At 48.4% G+C, this 20,189-nt stretch overlaps 1 protein-coding gene across 7 annotated transcripts in view; it reads left to right on the forward strand.

The window, feature by feature from the left end:
• The window catches only part of LOC119461572 (sulfate anion transporter 1), a 220,616-nt gene that overhangs the window by 192,543 nt on the left and 7,884 nt on the right, over positions 1-20,189 (forward strand). For all 7 annotated transcript variants that reach the window (XM_049673224.1, XM_037722921.2, XM_049673227.1 and 4 more), the window contains exons 6-16: positions 258-469; positions 1,317-1,481; positions 2,315-2,470; positions 3,490-3,572; positions 5,141-5,288; positions 9,567-9,680; positions 10,708-10,785; positions 13,263-13,358; positions 13,474-13,580; positions 14,780-14,849; positions 18,452-18,561. In XM_049673224.1, coding sequence (XP_049529181.1) covers positions 258-469; positions 1,317-1,481; positions 2,315-2,470; positions 3,490-3,572; positions 5,141-5,288; positions 9,567-9,680; positions 10,708-10,785; positions 13,263-13,358; positions 13,474-13,580; positions 14,780-14,849; positions 18,452-18,561 — 1,339 coding nt within the window. The remainder of the gene's footprint in view (positions 1-257; positions 470-1,316; positions 1,482-2,314; positions 2,471-3,489; positions 3,573-5,140; positions 5,289-9,566; positions 9,681-10,707; positions 10,786-13,262; positions 13,359-13,473; positions 13,581-14,779; positions 14,850-18,451; positions 18,562-20,189) is intronic.

The following is a 20,189-nucleotide window of genomic DNA, read 5'->3' on the forward strand; positions in this document are numbered from 1 at the left end:
TTTTAAAACCTTATAATAAATTACACGCTTTACGTGGAGCGCTTAGATGCGTCAATTAAGGATTAGAAGGACCTACTCTAATGACTCAGTACGTTTGTACACAATCGTCAAAATCGTTTCAGGGTCCCTTTAACGAATCAGAAAACACTTGTGTCACAGCTTTAAGGAAGGTTCAACAGCCGCGGCTAATGCGTGATCCTCGATTTAATTGTAAACCAAGTAGTTTTATTTTTACGCGTCAATCCGGCACTTCGCAGGCACGTTCGCCGTCGTGAGCCTTCTGTCGGCGTCGGCCGTCGTTGAAATGAATGCCGTCATACCTGGGGAGAACACCGAAGCGACGGCCTCGAACGCGACGCAAGCCGGTGTCTCGGTCAAAACTCCCGGTCTGGACTTCATCGGCGACGAAGTTCCTCCGACGAACATGGAAGTCCTAGGTGCTCTGGCTGTGGTTGTCGGCGTAGTGCAGGTTGGTCCCTACGTTAATTTTTTACTATTTGTTTGCCGTCCTCGTTCATTTTTTAACCTCCTCCACATTAATGGGGACGAGGATCTTCATGTCCTTAACAACTTGTCATAACTTAACGTAAAATATTTAGTCTAATGTTCAGTCGACCGCAAAAGTCTGTGACATGGCATTTACGAAAAAACTGATTTCAAGTCTTTATAGAAGCTTTTGCGACCTATACAATGATCCATTAAATTGCAAGCGCCGTGCTGAAATTCACATTTGCCGTGGAACCGGGCTGCTGCAAACTTCTTGCGGCCGTTTGTACGTGCCTTAACGTTACCGTGATCAATAAACATAGACACCTAAACTGAACATAGCTTTTTTTGTTATTATTAACATTGTAGATAACTGAAAAAGTGAAAAATCCAGGAATTAACCGCGAGAAAGTGGAAGCGCGATCCATTGTTCTTCAACAACAGATGCTTAACAAGTGTTTACAAGTCGACAAGTGCTTGCGCGGCCGTGTTGTCTTGCGAGATGTTCCCGAGTTAATTGTGTTTGACGTGCCTGTGTGGCCACACCACGACATCACAGATTGTTTTGTCTAAAGAAAGCGATGTCCCGCTAACCCTTTGACGTGAGTGGATGTTCTTGTTCGTGAGGTCGAGCGCTGTAGATCTAGCGTCGCAGTTGGCAGACTTGCCAGTGTCGATATGCTTGCTTGCTCCTTCGTTAAGCGAACTTTAAGTTATCCTTGAACGATTAACCCAGTGTTGAATAGTGCACCTATAGGCATGACGCCACTCACCATTATCAGTCCCCAGCGTGACACGGTTGTTGGCGCCTGTCGTTGAAATATACGCAGCTGCTGATGGGCATGCTCCACCTGGGCATCCTGTCCATCTTCATGTCCGAGCCCATGGTGTCCGGCTTCACGACGGGCGCAGCCGTCCAGGTCGTGGTGTCCCAGACCAAGGGGCTCTTCGACATCCGCGTGCGTCGTTACAGCGGAATATTCCAGTGCGTCTACGTGAGTGCAGTTGCCTCTCGGCGAAGCTATACCGGTTGTGACCTTTGGGCCACGCAGTCAATGAAGTTGGAGTTTTAGCTCGTCCGGTATTCGAGTAAACGCAGGCGGACTTGGCGTTTTACTGGAGGGGCGGAGGCGTAGACGTGAGCGTCCTGCATGGTGCAGCCACCTGGTGGCGCAGAGCTCAGTCATACAAACGCAGAGCTAATATTACAGTAACCAAGTGTGTTCTACTTCGCTGCTGGTGTAAATTTTCGGCAGTGGCATAATCGTGTTGCTGGCGAAAATTTACAACAGGAGCAGCCGGGACCAACGTGAGCAGCCCGGTTGGTGGCACCGCTTCGTGGCGCAGAGCTCAACCAGACAAATGCAAAGCTAATATTGCAGTAACCAAGTGTATTCTACTTCGCTGCTGGTGTAAATTTTCGGCAGTGGCGTAATCGTGTTGCTGCCGAAAATTTACACCAGGAGCATCCGGGAGCAACGTGAGCGGCCCAGTTGGTGGCACCGCCTCGTGGCGCAGAGCTCAACCAGAGAAATGCAAAGCTAATATTGCAGTAACCAAGTGTATTCTACTTCGTTGCTTGTGTAAATTTTCGTCAATGGCGTAATCGTGTTGCTGTCAAAAATTTACACCAGGAGCAGCCGAGAGCAACGTGAGCAGCCTGTGACACCGCCTTGTGGCGCAGAGCTCAACCAGACAAATGCATAGCTAATATTGCAGTAACCAAGTGTATTCTACTTCGCTGCTGGTGTAAATTTTCGGGAGCCTTCCCATCATATCGTTCCGCCGTGCTTCTCACGGAATCCGATCTCTGACGACCGTGCTGCAGGTGATCCGCGACGTGATCCAGAACCTGCACCAGACCAACCTGGTCACCCTCGCCCTATCGCTGACGACCATGGTGGTGTGCGCTGTGGTGCACGAGTGTGTCAACGCCCGCTACAAGGCCAAGCTCAAGATGCCCGTACCTATCGACCTTCTTGTGGTGAGCACTGCCCCCATGCTTGAGAGCGTGGATCACTCTCGGCCCACTTGTAGGCTCGATCAGACTGGTGTCCGAGAATAGGGCAACGGGAACTTTGCCTATGGCAAGCCCTTCGGATCAGCCCGGCCTGCCCCTGCGAAAATTCGCTTCACCAATCGGTTTGCAGGCGTTTTATGCAACCTGTCTAAGTGTGTTCGAAGACAACTTAGGTGTGGTATGCATATATTGTATAGTCATGTATGCCTCTGAAGCTCTGTAAATGAAGAAGGCTGGCTAAGTTGGATTTTGATAACTGATGATCAAAATCCAACTTAGCCAGCTTTCTGCCATAAATTCTGTATGCACTATGTGGGCTGCAAGTCTACATGGACAGCAGCCTGCCAGTTTCCGACCTCACGCCTTTAGTCGAACATGTTATAGAATGTGTGTAGGTAATTGGTGGATTAAAGGAAAATTGTGCAGCGAAACGATGCAATTTAAACCCTGACTACAGATAGCGCCCGCCACCATAGCGAAATGTTTTGCCTATAAGAGGAAGTTTTATAATGCGCCCGTCATTGCGCTTGTGGACTTTATCGCTGCCCAAAAAGCTCTGATAGCTTTTGAAAAGCACTTCTGCTGTAATTATACATGCTTGAAAATAAAACATATAGTGTAAAGTAATGGTTAACTTCACACAAAGTTTGTGTTTTCTTTTTTTTTTTGAGTAAGCTCTAAATCAAACCTCTTAAACATTTTCACGAACCACCCGATCTGACATCCTTTTTGTAGGCTTTACCACAATAATCTTGCGTACACCGGTAATCGCATTGCCGGTGCTGGTACAGTGACATTTTATCGCTGAGACATTGCTGTCAAGACAGGACAATGGGTGGTGAAAGTGCTTTGCCATGTATTTTCGCAACGTGTGCTGAAGCAGCGACCAAGTATTGAAAATGGGGTTTGCTTTCTTGCGGCACAGCATGTAGTCGCCATCTACGCTAAACTGAATAGTCTCCCTGATTGTTCTTTCTTTCCAGATAATTGCCGCTACAGCAATCAGTTATTTCTTCGAGTTCAATGCGGCGTACGGAGTACGAGTTATAGGATTTGTACCTACGGGGTAGGTACCTGTTTTGTTTTTGTTTCTTTCATCTCCTTCCTAACTCCTATAGCCTGAATATTTTACCTGGAGAAAAACAATCGAATAGCAGTTAAAAATACCGGTACACGTGGTAAAAATATCCAATATTACTCTCTGATCATTTGCTACCCCGAGTGATATTTGTAGACTCACTTGTAAGAAAACTGAAACGGGCATCTAGCACAAAACGATGCCTTTATATTCATATGTTTTCACGCTGAACACAACGCCGACTTGGTAGGTGAACCATCTTGCATCTTAGGGAAGTTTGTAAAGCAGATGGTATTGCAGAGATGGTGACTTCAATTTATGCACCTAAATGAATGCAGCCACACCAGTGTCTTGGCGTGTTCATCCTCGTTGGAAGCACCATGCGCAAAGCACTGTTTTCAGAGTCGAAAATGGCGACACCACTGGCACGTTTTTAGCTGGATGCCCACACATGTCGTGATAATTAAGATTTCGATCGCTTAGGCGGTCCCGCTTGGAATTATTAGCTTATATTCGGTGTGTCGCGAACTCGCGACAACAGCGTAGAAGACGTTAAACACGCTCCACATAACAGAAGCCGTATTTCGGTGATGGTCGCCTTCGACGTCCCTCTCGCTTTTAAGCAAAGGACGTTGAGCGTGTCACCCGACTGTGACGTCGTTGAGTAGAAACCGCAATCGCTAAACACCTGTTCTGCCTGTCAATGCACTCGACAGCGACCTCACACGTGAAAACAGTCACATAAAGTATCGCCATCGACAAAATTGTTTTCGCGTTTCCATTTTCATTGCATCATCCAGTCCCCGTATCCTTGAGTCCGTGTTCCCGAAATCGATGGTTCCAATATCCGCCGGGAGAATCGCTAAACCAGGCTGTCATTCTTGGCTGAAAAGCATCATGCAGTGTTGTGTCGATCGAAGCGACACTACACGGCCTTATACTGCGGCTATTTGGAGAATTCAAGGGCGCGATCTTGTACGCGTTCCAAAATGGAACGGAGGCGTTCCGTTCCATCGAGCCGCACACGATTGGCCAATTTCAACCGCGACGTTCAAATTGACCAATCGTGTGCGGCTCGATGGAATGGAACACCTCCGTTCCATTTTGGAACGCGTACAAGATCGTGCCCCAAATATATACAACACGAATCTTGCAGTTGGTACCTTTGTCTTAGTGGATGAGTGATAGCAGGGAACCGTTCTCCTGTAATACGGCTTGCATGAAACTGTTTTGAGCGCAGAAACGGTACGACGTGTGCAATTTTAGTCGCAGAGGCGTGTGCGCGGCACAGAAATGAAAATACAGTGCATTTCTCCTGGTCGCGTAACAAAATTCTCGGACTGCCACTCTTTTGAACGCACTCTGTTTTGAGCTTCTGACATGTCGTTGGTGGGCGAACTTCCTCGAAAAGTGTAAACAATCCGGGTAAGAAGTTCCGTGCTGATAAAACCATTCAGCGCGCGTCCAGGAGTTTTTCATTATATTCGATTTCTGGTATTGGCTTCTCTTTCCTTCTCATAATTAACCCTTTTCTTCCTCTGCTTAATTTTTTGCAGGTTCCCCACGCCTTCGGTGCCTCGCGCCGATCTCATGGTGAAGCTTTTCCTTAACGGATTCGTGATCGCCATCGTTTCCTTCACCATCGCCCTGTCCATGGCCAAGCTTTTCGCCAAGAGACATCACTACCAGATAGACCCCAACCAGGTTAGGACATCCGCAGGTTTCGGGCGCTCGTTGCTGATCGAACAGTAGCTTACATGTGTGGAACTGCGCTGTGCCATGACACGTCTGGAGCGCGCATCTTGCGTTTCGAACTCCAAACGCAAGATGCGTGCTCCAGGCCGGCCGTGGCTGCGCTGTCTCACTCGTTGGCGCCCTTTCTCAGTGTTTGAACTTGTCGGTAACCACTGCCTGATGGCTCATAAGTCGCTGTAAGGCTTTGTTCTTCGGTGTAGCGCCGTGTGTCCTGTTTATGATCGCTGCGGCTGCATCCTGTTCAGGTTCAGAATGCTAATAGTGCCCACGTACTCACAAACGCCCGCACACAGTACGCCCGTTTCTCACAGCTTAGTGTGAAACAAGCGGTAGAAATTATTCCCGAGCCCCTCGCCATGGCATCTGTAATAAAGAAACGGCTGCTTTAGGTGTAAAGTGGCACAAGTTGTTGTTCTTCAGCCTGTCAAAAGCGATGCGGGATATTTCGTGAACACCGTGTTGTTAACGAAGTCGGTGGAAGTCACCATACCTGCCAACTCTTCCGAATGTTTTGTGAAGATAATGAATTTGGGCTCGTTCTACGATTTTAAATTTTGCATCACGTTTTACGAAAAAGAAAATTTGTTGGTGAAAAATGTTTTAGCCTATACCCGCCGTGGTTGCTTAGTGGCTATGGTGTTGGGCTGCTAAGCACGAGGTCGCGGGATCGAATCCCGGTTAAAGCACTGCACGGGCTCGGGCTTACCCGAAAGGCCGGGCCGGGTAGGGCAGTTTTTTCACGGGCTCGGGCATGGCATGTGCTTTTTCACCCGGGCCCGGGCCGGGCTCGGACTTTCTGGTGGCGTGCATGTAACGTGCGGCGAGTTATCCTCGTGCGTCTCGACTCTGAAAAACCTGTTGCCCCGGCGCAGCTGGAAACTAGCAGTGCTACTCCTGCGTACTTCCTTTTTCTTCTTCCATGATATTTTGCGCTGTTTGAACAAAATGTAAAAGTCCAGAAACACCAAAGTTGCCTCATACCAAAGGATACCGTTGTATTCCTTACCTAAATCAATGTAATTAATGCTTTCAGCGCGGTGGAAGCGCGTTCGCGTCTTGCTGCTTCTTCAAAGGCGAATTGGTAAAACGGTGCCTGGTAAGATAAGATAACGTGGCTGAAATATGGCACTGCATCCATCCATGATTGCACGCATGTTCTCAACCGGCCGCCTAGCAGCAGCGCATTACGCTGCACCATGGAGGACCGAGAAGCTTTCTTTCTCCATTGACTCCATCCATGCTCTGCGCGCTCACGACCGGTCGTGGCTGCGCTTCGGCTATAGTGTACTAGAATACGGTTGAGTGGAATGAGCGGCTGGGGCGGCGTTTGCTTTGCAGTGAGGCGCCCGACGGGGAAAAATACTGTGGCGGCGCTGCGATTGAAGTGGATTGGGCTGCATCAAGGTCGCACCGTTGGAAACTGCTGGCGATACTGCTAGGCAGGGTCATTCGTACTACTTCGTGCGCTGGTATTTGCGTTCAGACCGCTCAAATGGTGTTCATAATTGCTTATGACATGTATTTATGCCTTAAGAATACATTCCTTTCATTCTCTTCTTTATTTTATTTTTTTAATGCCGCTCGGTGATCTTTTTCAGTCTCAGGCGGGCTCGGGCCGAGCTTGGGCCTAAGGTAAAGGGGTGGCGGGCCAGGCTGGGCGGGTAACGTAAATTATTTCCGGGCCCAGCCCGGGCCCGGGTCTCGCCATAAAACTTTTGGTCGGGCTTGGGCGGGCAGCCCAAAATTTAAAAAAAAATCACCGCATATCCACGAAGGGAATGATGATGAGTGGGCGAAGCACCGGGGGATCATTCGGGTAAACCACAGCTACGGACGAGAGAGAAAGAGAGGGCGCGTCGGGAACGAGAGAGAAAGAGAGCGCGCGTCGGGAACGAACGCCGTTGTGCAATGCAGCGCCCCTAGCTACGGACGAGAAAGAGAGCGCGTCGGGAACGAACGCCCTTGTGCACCGCAGCGCCCCTAGCTACGGACGAGAAAGAGAGTGCGCGTTGGGAACGAGAGAAAGAGCGCGCGCGTCGGGACCGAATGCCCTTGTGCACCGCAGCGCCCCTAGCTACGGACGAGAGAGAAAAACGCCGGAAGCGGAACCGGAAGTGGAAGCGAAACCGGAAGTGGAAACGGAAGCGGAAGTCGGCGGGAAGCGGCGGCAGAACGCCGGAATCGTTCTCTACCTGAGGTTGGTGGCGCCGATGCTCGGTTCAAGCGCGAGCTTCGCGAGCCCTCAGCTGCGGGTCCACTTGCCGGCGTTGCCGTACTGCTGCAGCTTTGCGAGCCCCAAGGAGTATTTTTTAAAAATGCATTTTTTAAAAATCCTCCTTGGCGAGCCCTTGGGTCCGGGTACGCATGGCGGCGTTGCCGTGCTGCTGCAGCTTCGCGAACCCTCAGTTCTGGATCCGCTTGCCGGCGTTGCTGTTTTGCTGCAGCTTCCCGTGCCCTAGACTCCGGGTCCGCTTGTTGTCTGCGTCACCGTGCTGCAGCAGCTTTGCGAGCCCTCGACTCCGCTTGCAGTTGAGCCGCCACTCTCGCCTTTTCATCCATAGCGGGCGCGCCGTTATCAGAAGCGACAGTTATCATCCATAGCTGAAGAGAGAAAGCACGCGTCGGGAACGAACGCCCTTGTGCACCGCAGCACCCCTAGCGGTCTCAATGCAAACCAAAGCTACGGACAACCGACGACGACGAGGGACAAAGCTCGGCCCTAAGGTTTTTCGCCCCTAAAACGGGCCCGGGCCAGGCCTGGGCTGGAAAAATCGGCCCGTGCAGTGCTCTAATCTCGGCCACGGCGGCCGCATTTGGATGGGAACGAAATGCGAAAACACCTGTGTACTTAGATTTAGGTGCACGTTAAAGAACCGCAGGTGGTCTAAATTACATCGGAGTCCCCCACTACGGCGTGCCTCATAATCAGATCGTGGTTTTGGCACGTAAAACCCCATAATTAAATTTTTAACCTATAGGTGTTGACGGATGGGGTGACGCAACATTACAAAAAAGTCACGAAAAAAAAGAATTATGTGGTACTTGCGCCGCGTCCTCAAATAATTCTGGAGTTTTACATGCCAAAACCACGATCTCATTATCAGGCTAGCCGTAGTGGAGGACTCCGGATTAATTTCGACCACCTCGGGTCCATTATTGTGCACCCAATGCGCGGTACATGGGCGCTTCTTTTGCACTTCGCCCCCGTCGAAATGCGGCCGCCATAACCGAGGATTCGATCCCGCCACCTTGCGCTTATAGCAGCGCGACACCAGTGCAAGACGTCACATATTGGCACTTGCGTTGAGCAAGTTTTGTAGCGTGAGCTACACTGGCCTAGCCAAGCCCGTTTCGCGCGGCACATCAAGAGCCGTGCTGCGCATGCGCAAGGACCAGTGATGTCACACGGCTTGCGCACCGGAGCCACCGGAGCCGGCACCTCTCGCGCACTCCGCCGCCGCCGCGCGCGACTCACCGCCGCCGGTCTGCGCATTCCAGAGGAGTGACGTCGTAGCCGTGGTAGACGCACTGGCGCAGGCGCGCGCTTGCTGTGCAGTCGCCGTCTGACACTGCGCTGGAGCCGCTGCGCTTCTGACTGGCGTTTGCCAGTGTGGTATAGCCATGGAGAAGGAGAGCGCAAATGCTGCTCAACAGCGCAGAAGAACGGAGAAGCTTGACTCATCGGATCCCGAAGTAGTTGCCTGGCAATTAGCGGTTGAGCGTAGGAGGAATGAATACATGTGCCACATAATACGTATACCGAGTGTGTGTCATTGGAGCAGCAGTAAGCATGACAATCAAGCTAATGCTTGACAATCTAGACAACCAGGAAAGCTAAGAATAATCAGCTGAACCTTTGCTAACGCTACGTATATCCTGGCATAGCCGAGCTAAGCCACTGCAACTTTTTTTTGTGTGTGTTTAAATCCTGAAGCATGGCGAAATCGGTAGCAGCAAAGTCGCTGGAAAAATCAGTGCGATCTGGACAGTGTGATGGTTGTCCATTTCTGGTGTTGCTAGTTTGGTTGGTGCTTGTGTGCGGCGTCTGAAATAAAATAAACGATAAAGCGCATACGTAAGACTAAAAAGGGTGTGTGCTGAAGGCAAATTTTTAAAGAACTCAGCCGTTCTAATAATACGCACCACGTTTTTCCTTTCCTTAGTGGCTCTGCTTTTTATTATAGTTGTTTTTTATTGTCACACTCCACTTTCCTCGATTCCTTGCAGGAGCTGAACGCGCTAGGCGCGGCGAACGTGATCACGGCCTTCCTGGGCTGTTACCCCTGTGCCGTGTCCCTGTCGCGGAGCTCTGTTCAAGAGAAAGCTGGCGGTCAGACGCAGGTAAAGAGAGTCTGCGTGTGTGCTGTTGGGTTTGACAGCGTTTCAGAGCGCCAAGTGCCTTTAGGCCCTTCACACATTTACCATGATGTAAGCCTTATAAAGGCACACGTTTTCACATTCTAGCGCAATAACAGTTACGGTGCTTTTTTTTTTCAACTGAATGTGTTTCGTCCACCCATGTTAAGAAGAATGAATGTTTTATAGCCTACTGTTTTAACATATAAAAATGTAGTTTCGTCCGACAGGCGAAGCATTGATTGCGATAGCAAATTATTAGACAGCTATACGAATTAATACGAATAGTAGTTTTATCGGCCGTATAGGTTGTTGTAAACAGCCCCTTACTAACTAAATGAGCAAGCATGGTGTCACACGCATATAGGCAAATATGAACACATCTCACTCGATGACGCGGACACTCGCTATCAGGACGCTGACGTGATGAAGAGTGGCAGAAGCGGCGAGCAAATTGCCTTTCGGGCTGCCTCTCGCCTCAACGCGAACTGGGCGAACGAGAACACAGCGCGCACGAAGCCATCAGCCATCTCAGGTTGGCCAACGCTTGCACCCACCACAGATTGCTTCCAAGATAGAGCGCGCGCGGTTGCTCTCAGCTGCACCATGCACAGCCGCTGCCGAAGTAGAAGAGGGGAAGCGCGCTGTCCTGCCCCTCCCCCCCCCCCCCCTACTAGCGCGCACACATCTCCCTGCTACCCCCTCACTCTGCGCGCAGGAGAGGAGAGGACGGCGCGGATCTCCCCTCCTCCTTTTCGCGCGTGACATCAAGCCACCATCCTTCTCGGCTCACCATCGCACGCTTTCCCTCGCACCCATAGCATACGGCGCGCCGCCGCGATCTTATCGCACGTGGATTTTATACGGAACATCATGGCAACGACGACAGCGAATATTTGCCTCGAGGGTCCGTATAATTGCTATTGCTTTAAAAAAAGGGAAAAAAGAAGTTTGATGCGGTGGAGTGGTTTGCGCGATTGTTTCAAGCTGTTCATGGCTTCTATCATTTCAGATTTCAGCGTTGATAGCGTCGGGTATTCTTATCATCGTCATGGTGGCGGCTGGCCCGCTCTTCAGGACACTGCCGAACGTGAGTACATGCCCCCTAGCTATATCTGCGAAGGAATTTAGGCGTCTGTACTAACGTGGAGAAGGCAATAGAGCATGATTCGAGCGTAGAAGTATAACTTGCATGCATCACGGAGAAAAGGTAATGGAAACTATTTGCGTTAGAGGCATACAGTTCGGTCTCACTTGAGACCCGCATGCTTACTACTGCGCAAATAAACTTCATCCCGCCACCCCCGTCATCTGGTTAAAAACATATTCAATCAAGCCCAAGGACATTCAGTAGCTGGCGTAGAGGTACGATAATCTGCCACTTGAGTCAAAAAGCTTTGTTATTATTAATATTATTATTACATCAAGAGTTATCCTCTTGATAGATCATGTTATGGTAACGTCAGTGGCCAAAGGTCTTCTTTTTACATGCTAACTATAGCGGTGTCCCTCAAGGATCAGTATTAGGACCACACCTTTTTTTTAATCTTTGGTAATGACGATCTTATCGCTTTTTGAAACTCTTTTTTCCTTCCTTATGCCGATGACATTGAGATTTCAAAGAAAATTCACACTGTTGATGACTGTTGCACCTTGCAGTCGGACCTGTTTTCTTTTTCTAAATGGTGCGAATATAATAAACTCCGTGAATACTGGTGAGACCAACGTTGTAGCTTTCACGCGGAAAACAGTGAGCATTTCCTTTTCTTATTCTGTAGATTCTGTAAGGTCTGTGTAAGGTCTGTGTGTAGATTCTGTGGATTGTGTAAGGTCTGCGAAAGCAGTCATCTCGGTGTAAGTTTTGATACAACCGTACACTTTCCTGCTCGCTCTAAACGCATTGCAATGCGGGGTATGCGCTCTCCTGGCTCTGTTTGCCAACTATCGAGGGAATCCCCAAGTCTCCTACAGCGATCCGCAAGTTGTACACAACTGTCTGTCTTCCTCAACTCGAATATGCTTTGGTTGTCTGGAGTGGCTTTTCCAGATTCAACAGTGACATTATAGATCGTGTCCGGAAAACGTTTTATAGCGCAGCTCTTAGGCGCCCGTTCCTGCGGCATGCGTCGGCGTCGTAACCGAGTGAACGAGTGCAGCAGAGGAAAGAGCGAACGCGGGGGATGAAAACGGCGACAGCAAAGAGAGCGCCAGGAGGCAAGCGGGGGAGGAGGGTGCGGCGAAAGAGTGAGATGAAAAGCGTAGTGCCGCGCAAGGCGCGCACTGCGGCGACGATGGCTACGAGATGGCGCCAGAGTAGCGCGCATCGTCTGGAAGGTCTCTCTGCGGCGGCTGCTGTGAATCGCGCTCACGCGTCACCCACGAGCTGCTTCTCGCGATCTCCCGATTAGCGAGGCAGTTGCGCCACACTTCACTCCGTTTGCAACGTGCCGCACGAGACAGATTGTCTGCGCCAGCCAATATATCGCGAAATGAAAACACGTATAGAGCTGTGCTTAATTTCGCATTAGGGTGTATCGTAATCGTCAATGATTTTTTTTAAATTTAATTAGGAATTCAGTGTTAAAGGAAGGAAGAAAAATAATCCTAGTTACCAGTGTATATGTTTTATACATTATCACCGCTTTGCTAATTGGACCTTGTTCTAGCATTGCTAGGTTATTGTCATTACCCTTAGTTCGCTGCCGAGGTAGTCGCGCTGACCTTCTGTTTCTTTTCAAACTCCTTCACTGTATCCTCACCTGCACCGAACTCCACAATTGTATCATGTTGCGTATTCCGCGCAAGATCACCAGAGAACATAGACATTTCCATGTTCCTGCCTGTCATCACCAACACTCAACCGTCCACACAATACTGAGTCTTTATAACGCGTATTTTCATAATCTTGATATTTTTCATAACTCGCTGCCATCGTTCTTTTCCGAGCTTTCCCTTATTGTGTCATAGTTTCACGCATTGTTAAAGTGCCTCTCTCCTCCTTTTTTTCTTATTTGTAATTACCTTGCACTTTGTTGTATGTGCACTCCTCTTTTCATGATTGTCCTGTTTATTAATTGAGTGTGTGCGTGTTTCTTAATTATAATCCCGTGCAGTTTCTTTTTTTTTTGTTGGTTTTCGGTTTTTAATGTATGCGTGTACCAGCACTCAGACTTGAGCAGCACTCCGAGTTGCTCTTCCACACGGTAAATAAATATGGTCGATTGAGTCACTAATTGATTATTATTATTATTATTATTATTATTATTATTATTATTATTATTATTATTATTATTATTATTATTATTATTATTATTATTATTATTTCAATAAGCCAAACCCACACCATTTATACCCCCAATATAGTTGGGACCTTCCGTTAGACGAACTCATCGAGATTACTGTGTTGCCTTCATAGCTATGCGCTATACGAATTCACCTGGTGCTAGTGCACAGAATTCAGCTGCTTCTTTGATATTTCATGTTTTCAAAAATCTAAATGTTTTTATTTTATATGACAGTGCACTGTGTTAATGCTAATTATGCTCTCTTTACTGTTTTTGCTTTCAGTGCATCTTATCTGCAGTCATCATAGTAGCCCTTAAAGGGATGTTGTTTCAAGTTAAAGACTGCGTCAACACGTGGAAGGTGTCACGACTGGACGCAGTAAGCATTTATTCGAATCGTAATGAAGTGCAAAATATGGCTAGCATGTCGATTTTATACTAAGCTCATTCTAACTCCCGGTTACTTAAGTCGGACTCCTTGTTTCTTGTTCAAGCTCACCTGGATCATCACGTTCATGTCCGTCGTTTTACTTGATATCGACATCGGCATCGCCGCAGGCATCGGCTTCTCGGTCGTCACCGTCATTCTACGAACGCTGGTGTAAGTTCCTTGCTTTGAGCGTGCGCAATTCATTGATTGCGTAGCAGGTTGCCTAAATTTTGAGGCTGTCTTTTTCAGTGTATTCTTATGTGAAAGTTATCATAATTATGCCTTTGAATTCGCTTCCATTACTCCTTATGACCAGCGCATCGCCATATGCAATGCTGCACCTTATTGAAAGTACACATTTCCATGTACAAAGGCATCCGTCGTTATTTGTCTTATACTTATTTCAAATGTTGTCAAAAGACGTGACTTGGGTCGCTGAAAGTTTATTAAAATGTAATTTAATAAATGCCGTATTCATTCATTCTAAATACATTTCACTCCCCTATTCCCCGTCTTTTTCAGACCTCCATTTTCTTGCATGAATTGCTTTGTAGCTGCAAAATCAAGAAATAAGATGGAGTAGCAGATGGAGTAGCACAGTGCGGAATAATAGTTAAAAATAGAGATAAAGTGCCCCAAAAAGGCCAGACTTTCTGAGGCTAGCATGCGTTTTGCAAACAAAACTTGTTCGTTTACATTTGTTTGTTCGTTTTGTGCTTTAAGTTTCGAAGCCCCTTAGAAATTTTGGCTAACCGTGTTTCTTTGGTTAGTCGAATCACTGTAATATTTCTTATACAAGAAAGCAGAGCAGAAGCAGGAGGAAAAACCTCATGGAGGCTCATGCCTCGAAGTAGAGGCATGATAACTGATAACTAGCATGATAACTAACAACTGCGATAAAGAGCAGGAAATTGCTAGGACTTCATACTGTGCAGTAAGCCCAATGTGCAAAATGTTTACACGCAACAAATTAAAAAATAAACCACTCATTATATTAAGTAATTTTTTCGAACACAAGAAAGGTATTCTGGAAATCGGTAAGTTGAACTCGGTGATTTAACAGTTCACGAAATAAGCTGGTCTTATGTGTGTTTTGAACGGTGCTTGAATCTCATTTTGCTCGATTGTGAACGTTTCGTGTAGCTCACTAGCGCGACACGATACGATATGCTCGTAAACGCTAAACGCTGCCGCTCTCGTCAGCTTTCCTCCATCATATGATACGTGGCTGTGGTGACACTTACTCGCCCCCTTGTTTACAATGATTTGCTGCACAGTCTTGAAAACCTTTCTTTTTCACAGTGCTGTACTATGCCACTGTCACTTATATTTTCTTCCTCGGCCGAAATAACCGCACCACCTTATTGCAGGCCTTACGTTTCTTTCCTGGGAAACGTTCCTGACACGGACATCTACTTGGACGTTAAACGATATCAAAAGGTAAGCTTTATTCATTTTACAGCGTGGCGCATTGTCGAGTTTACGTCATTCCAAATAGGTGTATTATTACAATTGTACGGGCCTCTGTGAAATAATAAAAACGTGTTTGCCTACTTACATTTTAATGAAAAGAAGCTTTCCAAACTGCACTCGTGGCCGGAGGCGAATATTTTTATGACTCTTTCCAAGACGATGTTGACAGCATTGTTTCACGAGAGTTTACAGCTGACCGAGCTGGTTGTCGTTGAAAAGAACAAAAGCGCAGACGACGCGACCCATCCTCTGCACTCAACAGCTTGTCTTCACAGCGGGCTGACACGCCACATTGCTGCATTGGGTACCAAGTTCGTTAATGATAGCTTTAGAACAAATTTTACAGCGAAGCTGTTAAGAGCTCACTCTTCGATGGTCGCGTGCGGCAATAGAAAAAAAAACTCATTAGCCGTACGCTGTATAGCCCCCTTTACATGAATGCGACAGTGGCGCATCGCATTTCCAAGCGCATTTGGGAAAGGCGATGCGACGCCGTTTACATGTAGCGACGGTGTCGTTAGAGGGCCCCCTCGACTCTCGCTTGCTTCTCGGTAGCGTCTTCGCGGTTGTCATCGAAGGTCTTGTTAGGCGCCCCCGCCTCCGCTCTCGACGATCCTGCGTTTACATGGTCCGCGAGAGTCGACTAGCGCCCGTAAATCCACCCCCGCCTGTAGCATTAATGCGATGCGCCTTCTTAGCGCATTACCGCTGTTTACATGAATGCGATGCGCTAGAAATTCGATGCGATGCGACTCTGTCGCATTCATGTAAACGGGGCTTATGTGCGAGTGAAAGTGCGCGAGGGCGAGGGACGCGCGCTTTCACGGGGAGCGAATGCACGGCGGAGAGCAAACGCGACTTCCCAGTGGAAGGGGAGCGGTGGGTTAGGATGGCATCGAAGCACCCTAGACTGTGCGTGTGCGTGCCCGCTCTCCCACTGTGGCGCATGCGCGGAGCCCTGCCGGCCTCTGCCGCCTGTGCTACCTATGCCGCCGACTCTCTCTGGCTCTCGCCTGCCTCTCCCCTAAAACCCCAACCAGACGTACGCATTGGAAAGCGTCCGCAAGCACCGCATCGCGCCTGGGCGCGTACGGCGTCAGCCGCGGATACGTCGCGTGTGGACGCGCTGCGGCGTGGACACCTACCACTGCTAGGATTTTTACGCCTGCGTCGGAAGCCGCCACCGCGTCCCCCGCGCGACGCTCCTCACGTGACCACAGAACGCCTATGATGTGACCACGGCGAACCAGCGTGACTTCCGGAACAACTCTTCGCGCGGCATGCAGGCAAGCCCGGGAAAGCTGCGTGATTTGTGTTCGTCATTCCGCACGTTCAGTAGGTGAACATGGCAGCCGCGACGAAACGCGCAGGGACGCGCAGCAACTCGTGCATCGTTTGGGTGCGCGCCCTCTTCCTCTAGCAGACGCGACCTGACGTCGTGTGAGCGCGGCGCGTGCGAACGCTTTCTATCCCGTACGTCTGGTTGGGCTTAACAGTGTCGACAACGGCATTTAGCCGTTCCATCATGTAGCCAGCATTTTGACAGCGGTTGTGTCCGGTCACACAAACAATGCGCACAACTGTTGTCGACGGCGGTGGTGTATTGCCCGGGTTCGCACCGAACGCACGCGGCGTTGGTGATGTGTTTATGAAGAACATGCCAACCTTTGCTGTACACCCTATCGCGGTTCACCGTAGCGACTATAAGGCCATGGTCCCTATGGTCACTAAATAAATGAAAACCACCGGATCGTATATATTTGTCATTCTTTAATGGTTCAAATAACCAATTACACCTTCACATCTTAATAGTCATACTTGGAAATGCATAAATCCCAGCATAGTACAGCTTCGCTGGTCTTCCATCTCCACCCCAATAGAAGGGCTGACAGTTTTTTTTTATTGTGATAGCAATTATATGGACACTTCAACCGGATTTCTGCCGTCGCCGTGAGGTTCCGTATAAAGTCCAAGGGCAATAAAATCGTTGCCGCGCGCCGTATGCGTGAGTGAAAGCACGCGCGGGATGCGCGCTATCACGGAGAGCGAACGCACGGCGGAAAGCAAAGTGCGAAAGGCCGTGGGGTTATGGGAGGGAGGGAGGGAGGGAGGCGGGGCCACGCTGTGCTGCGGCACGAAATGCTTTTCTTGCAACCGGGCGCAAGGGGAACTGGCTACTCAATCTCCCACACGAAAGCAAGAAAGCAGGAAGGCTGCGCGGGGGGGAGGGAGGGGGGGGGGGCAGCTTCTACTCTGCCAACAACTGCGTTTGTACTTTGCCCGGCTATGGCGGTAGCCCGCACCGTCTCTTAAAAGCAATCTCCACACGGCTTTGACCTTTGTATGCGATGTGCATTCGCCGCTCAGTTTCCGTTGAAGCGATAGACCGCACGAACCTTCGCTCGCTGTGGCGGCTGCGCTTGCTGCGAGCGTTTTGACAGTCTGCGGTCATTGAGTGTGATCTATTCATGTTTGCTTGTGCGCGCTGACACCACGCTTGTTAATTCAATTAGTAAGCGAATGTGTCCAAGTTTATGCAGCCGATAAAACTACTATCCCTATTCCGAATAGCTCTCTAGTACTAATTTGCTATCGCAATTGATGCTTCGCCTTTCGAGCGAAACTATGACATTTTTTTTTTCTTCTCTCGACTGCTCAACCTATAACACTGCCTCTCTTTAAACTCGTCATTATTTTGTAGTCTTCCTAAGCATTCTTTTGTTTTACCGTTATTTATGGCTTACCAGCTTTCCCCAGTCCCTCTACATCCACATTGTCACCCACATTGTCACCCACATTGTCACCCACATTGTCACCCATTTGTCACCCATATTGTCACCCTTATTGTCAGCTAACTTATTCTTCACGAGTCTATTTCTTTTTTGTCATGCAACAGCAATGTACACATTGAAATGTCCACGCATATGTACATTCTGTTATGCCGTCGCTGTAATGGCACCATCGTCATCGTGTCGTAGTCGGAGCACATTCTCATTCTCATTTTTACCCTTGCCATACGGCGAATAATAACAAAACTTTGCACAGCACCGCCACTGGGGTTTTACTGTAGCCCCTTAGGCAATAATAGGTGGTGTCAAAAAAAATGACGGCATTGATGGGTTTGCGGCACCTGCAATTGCTTCTGGTGCTTGCAGGGCACAGAAGCGTGGCCTTCGAGATTGACTGCCGTTGCATTGAAAGAACCGTCGCTGCGGTGTTGATTCAGCTTACCATTATGAACATAAGTTCTACTGGCAGCCGAATGCTTTGACTACTGCGCTATCGCTGAGCCTCTGCGTATTGGTAGTTTGTACTGTCTTCTGAGCGCCAATCATGGGCTTTAACTGTAGTGTAGTCTGTGCATCTGGCAATGGAGGAAAACGACGTCGAGTGCATTGGCAAACAAGGAAGCTCAGCAGCAACAAGATGGTGTTATTTGCAACAATATCCTGCTGCTTTCAGTGTAATGAGTTCTGAGCCGAAAAAAATTCCTGGTTACCTTTTTACTTTATTTTAGTTTAGTTTTGTTTAGTTTTGCACTGAACATGATTTTTTATTATTTTTCCCAGGCTCATGAGATTCCGCGCGTCAAGATCTTCCACTTCAGCTCGGCGCTGTACTTCGCCAACAGGGACGTGTTCAAGAACAGTCTCATGGAAGCCATCATCGGCAACAGCGAGTAAGTGCGCGTGAAAGCCCCTGTGCAAGTGTGTGTTCTGCGAGATGGAAGTTGATTCATGTCAGCGATATTGCTGGCACTTAGTCCACCTTCTGTAGGGCCTCGCATGAAAGGGAAGTATTTTAGCTTGCAATGTAAAATGAAAGCTTCTTCGCATTGCACTTGTATGTGTAAGGTGAGTTGGAAATGTGAGACAGCCCCTTTTTGGAGAAGTCGAAGTACCGCTATATGCCTCGGGCCAAAGTTGCGCCTGCAGTGCTGCTTCACCGCCGTGTGCCTCCCATACTCTGCGTCGTGACGCGTAAGCAAGTGTCTTCCCTTGCGAAATTCTCGCCCGTGTCTCGTAAACAGTGACTGACGTTTCGCGTATTTTGTAGAGTGACTGTGGTTTCAAAGTGTGGCAGAAGGCCTTTCTTACCGATTTATTCTTATACTGAATATTGAAATTCGTTCACTCTTTACAGGATGTACAATTGGATGCAAGTACAAATCGCCCCTGTTGACATTCAGGGCAATATGTACGGCGCTCCCCGGGTAGTTCCCTATGTTATGTTCAAATTCGTTTAGACAACTATGGAACAATGGACAGAACAGTACAGATATTAACGCTGGTTGTTGCTATCGCTTTGCAGTGCCTCTGTAGTATGTGTTTACTTATTTCAATGCCCGCAGGTGTTACAGAAGGAGGTGATGAAAGAAGAAAAGATAGTACATATCATATGTGATTAGTACAGTCGGGTGCAAAATTTTCCGGTATCTGCGAGCGGGTGCTAAGCTGATTACTTGCACCCTCTGACGAAGCAAGCGCCTGGTATCTCGTACTGGCATGCACACGGAGGCGACAGGATGCGCATGCGCAGTGCCATGCCTCGACACAAGCAACTTGCTTCGTCAGAGGGCGCAAGTATGCAGCTTGGCACGCGCTCGCAGATGCCGAAAAATGATCTCTCTCCATGCACATACAGTAATCGTCAATGGCACATTTAAGTGCGAAAGCGTTGAGAATGGTGACGATGGAGGTGGGCAAGTGGTTCCATTCATTCGTTGTCTTTGGTATGAATGAGTAAATACAAATTAGTGTGACAAAAAAGGGATGTCAACTTTAAAGCGGTGATTAGTACGACATGAGTTGGCTCATTAGGGAGCTCATTTTTCAGGTGTGGATCATGAAACAAATGCGGGCACAAGGATAAACGGGACATTTTACTGCGCTGGGAGAGTTCAGGAGATTGCGGAGTGCTTTTCGTCGAAGATGCGATGAAAAAGCGGGAATAATTACAGATAATTATAAAACGCGTACTACAATCCTCTGTTTCTCAATTGATTAATAAGCGATCCTTGACTGGCATACCAGAACGTACATGCAAACTCTAGCTTAGCACTTTAAGAAGTCCTCTTATAGTAGTGTTCATTTGAGAGCCGACAATGGCCTTTAAAAAATCGGCCTAAACAACGTTATTTCGTTTACGGGCCAAAGATCTATATGTAGTAGGCATACTATATCAAAGTACGCTAGCGTGATTTGCTTTGGAGCAAATAAGTATTTGGGTGTAGTTGGAAATGCTGATCACTACTTTGCTGCCGGCTTCTTTACAACCGACCGAGTGCGTGAGTCTGTTCTTAGTGAC

Source organism: Dermacentor silvarum, chromosome 8, assembly GCF_013339745.2.
Source record: "Dermacentor silvarum isolate Dsil-2018 chromosome 8, BIME_Dsil_1.4, whole genome shotgun sequence".
NCBI classification, from domain to species: domain Eukaryota; kingdom Metazoa; phylum Arthropoda; class Arachnida; order Ixodida; family Ixodidae; genus Dermacentor; species Dermacentor silvarum.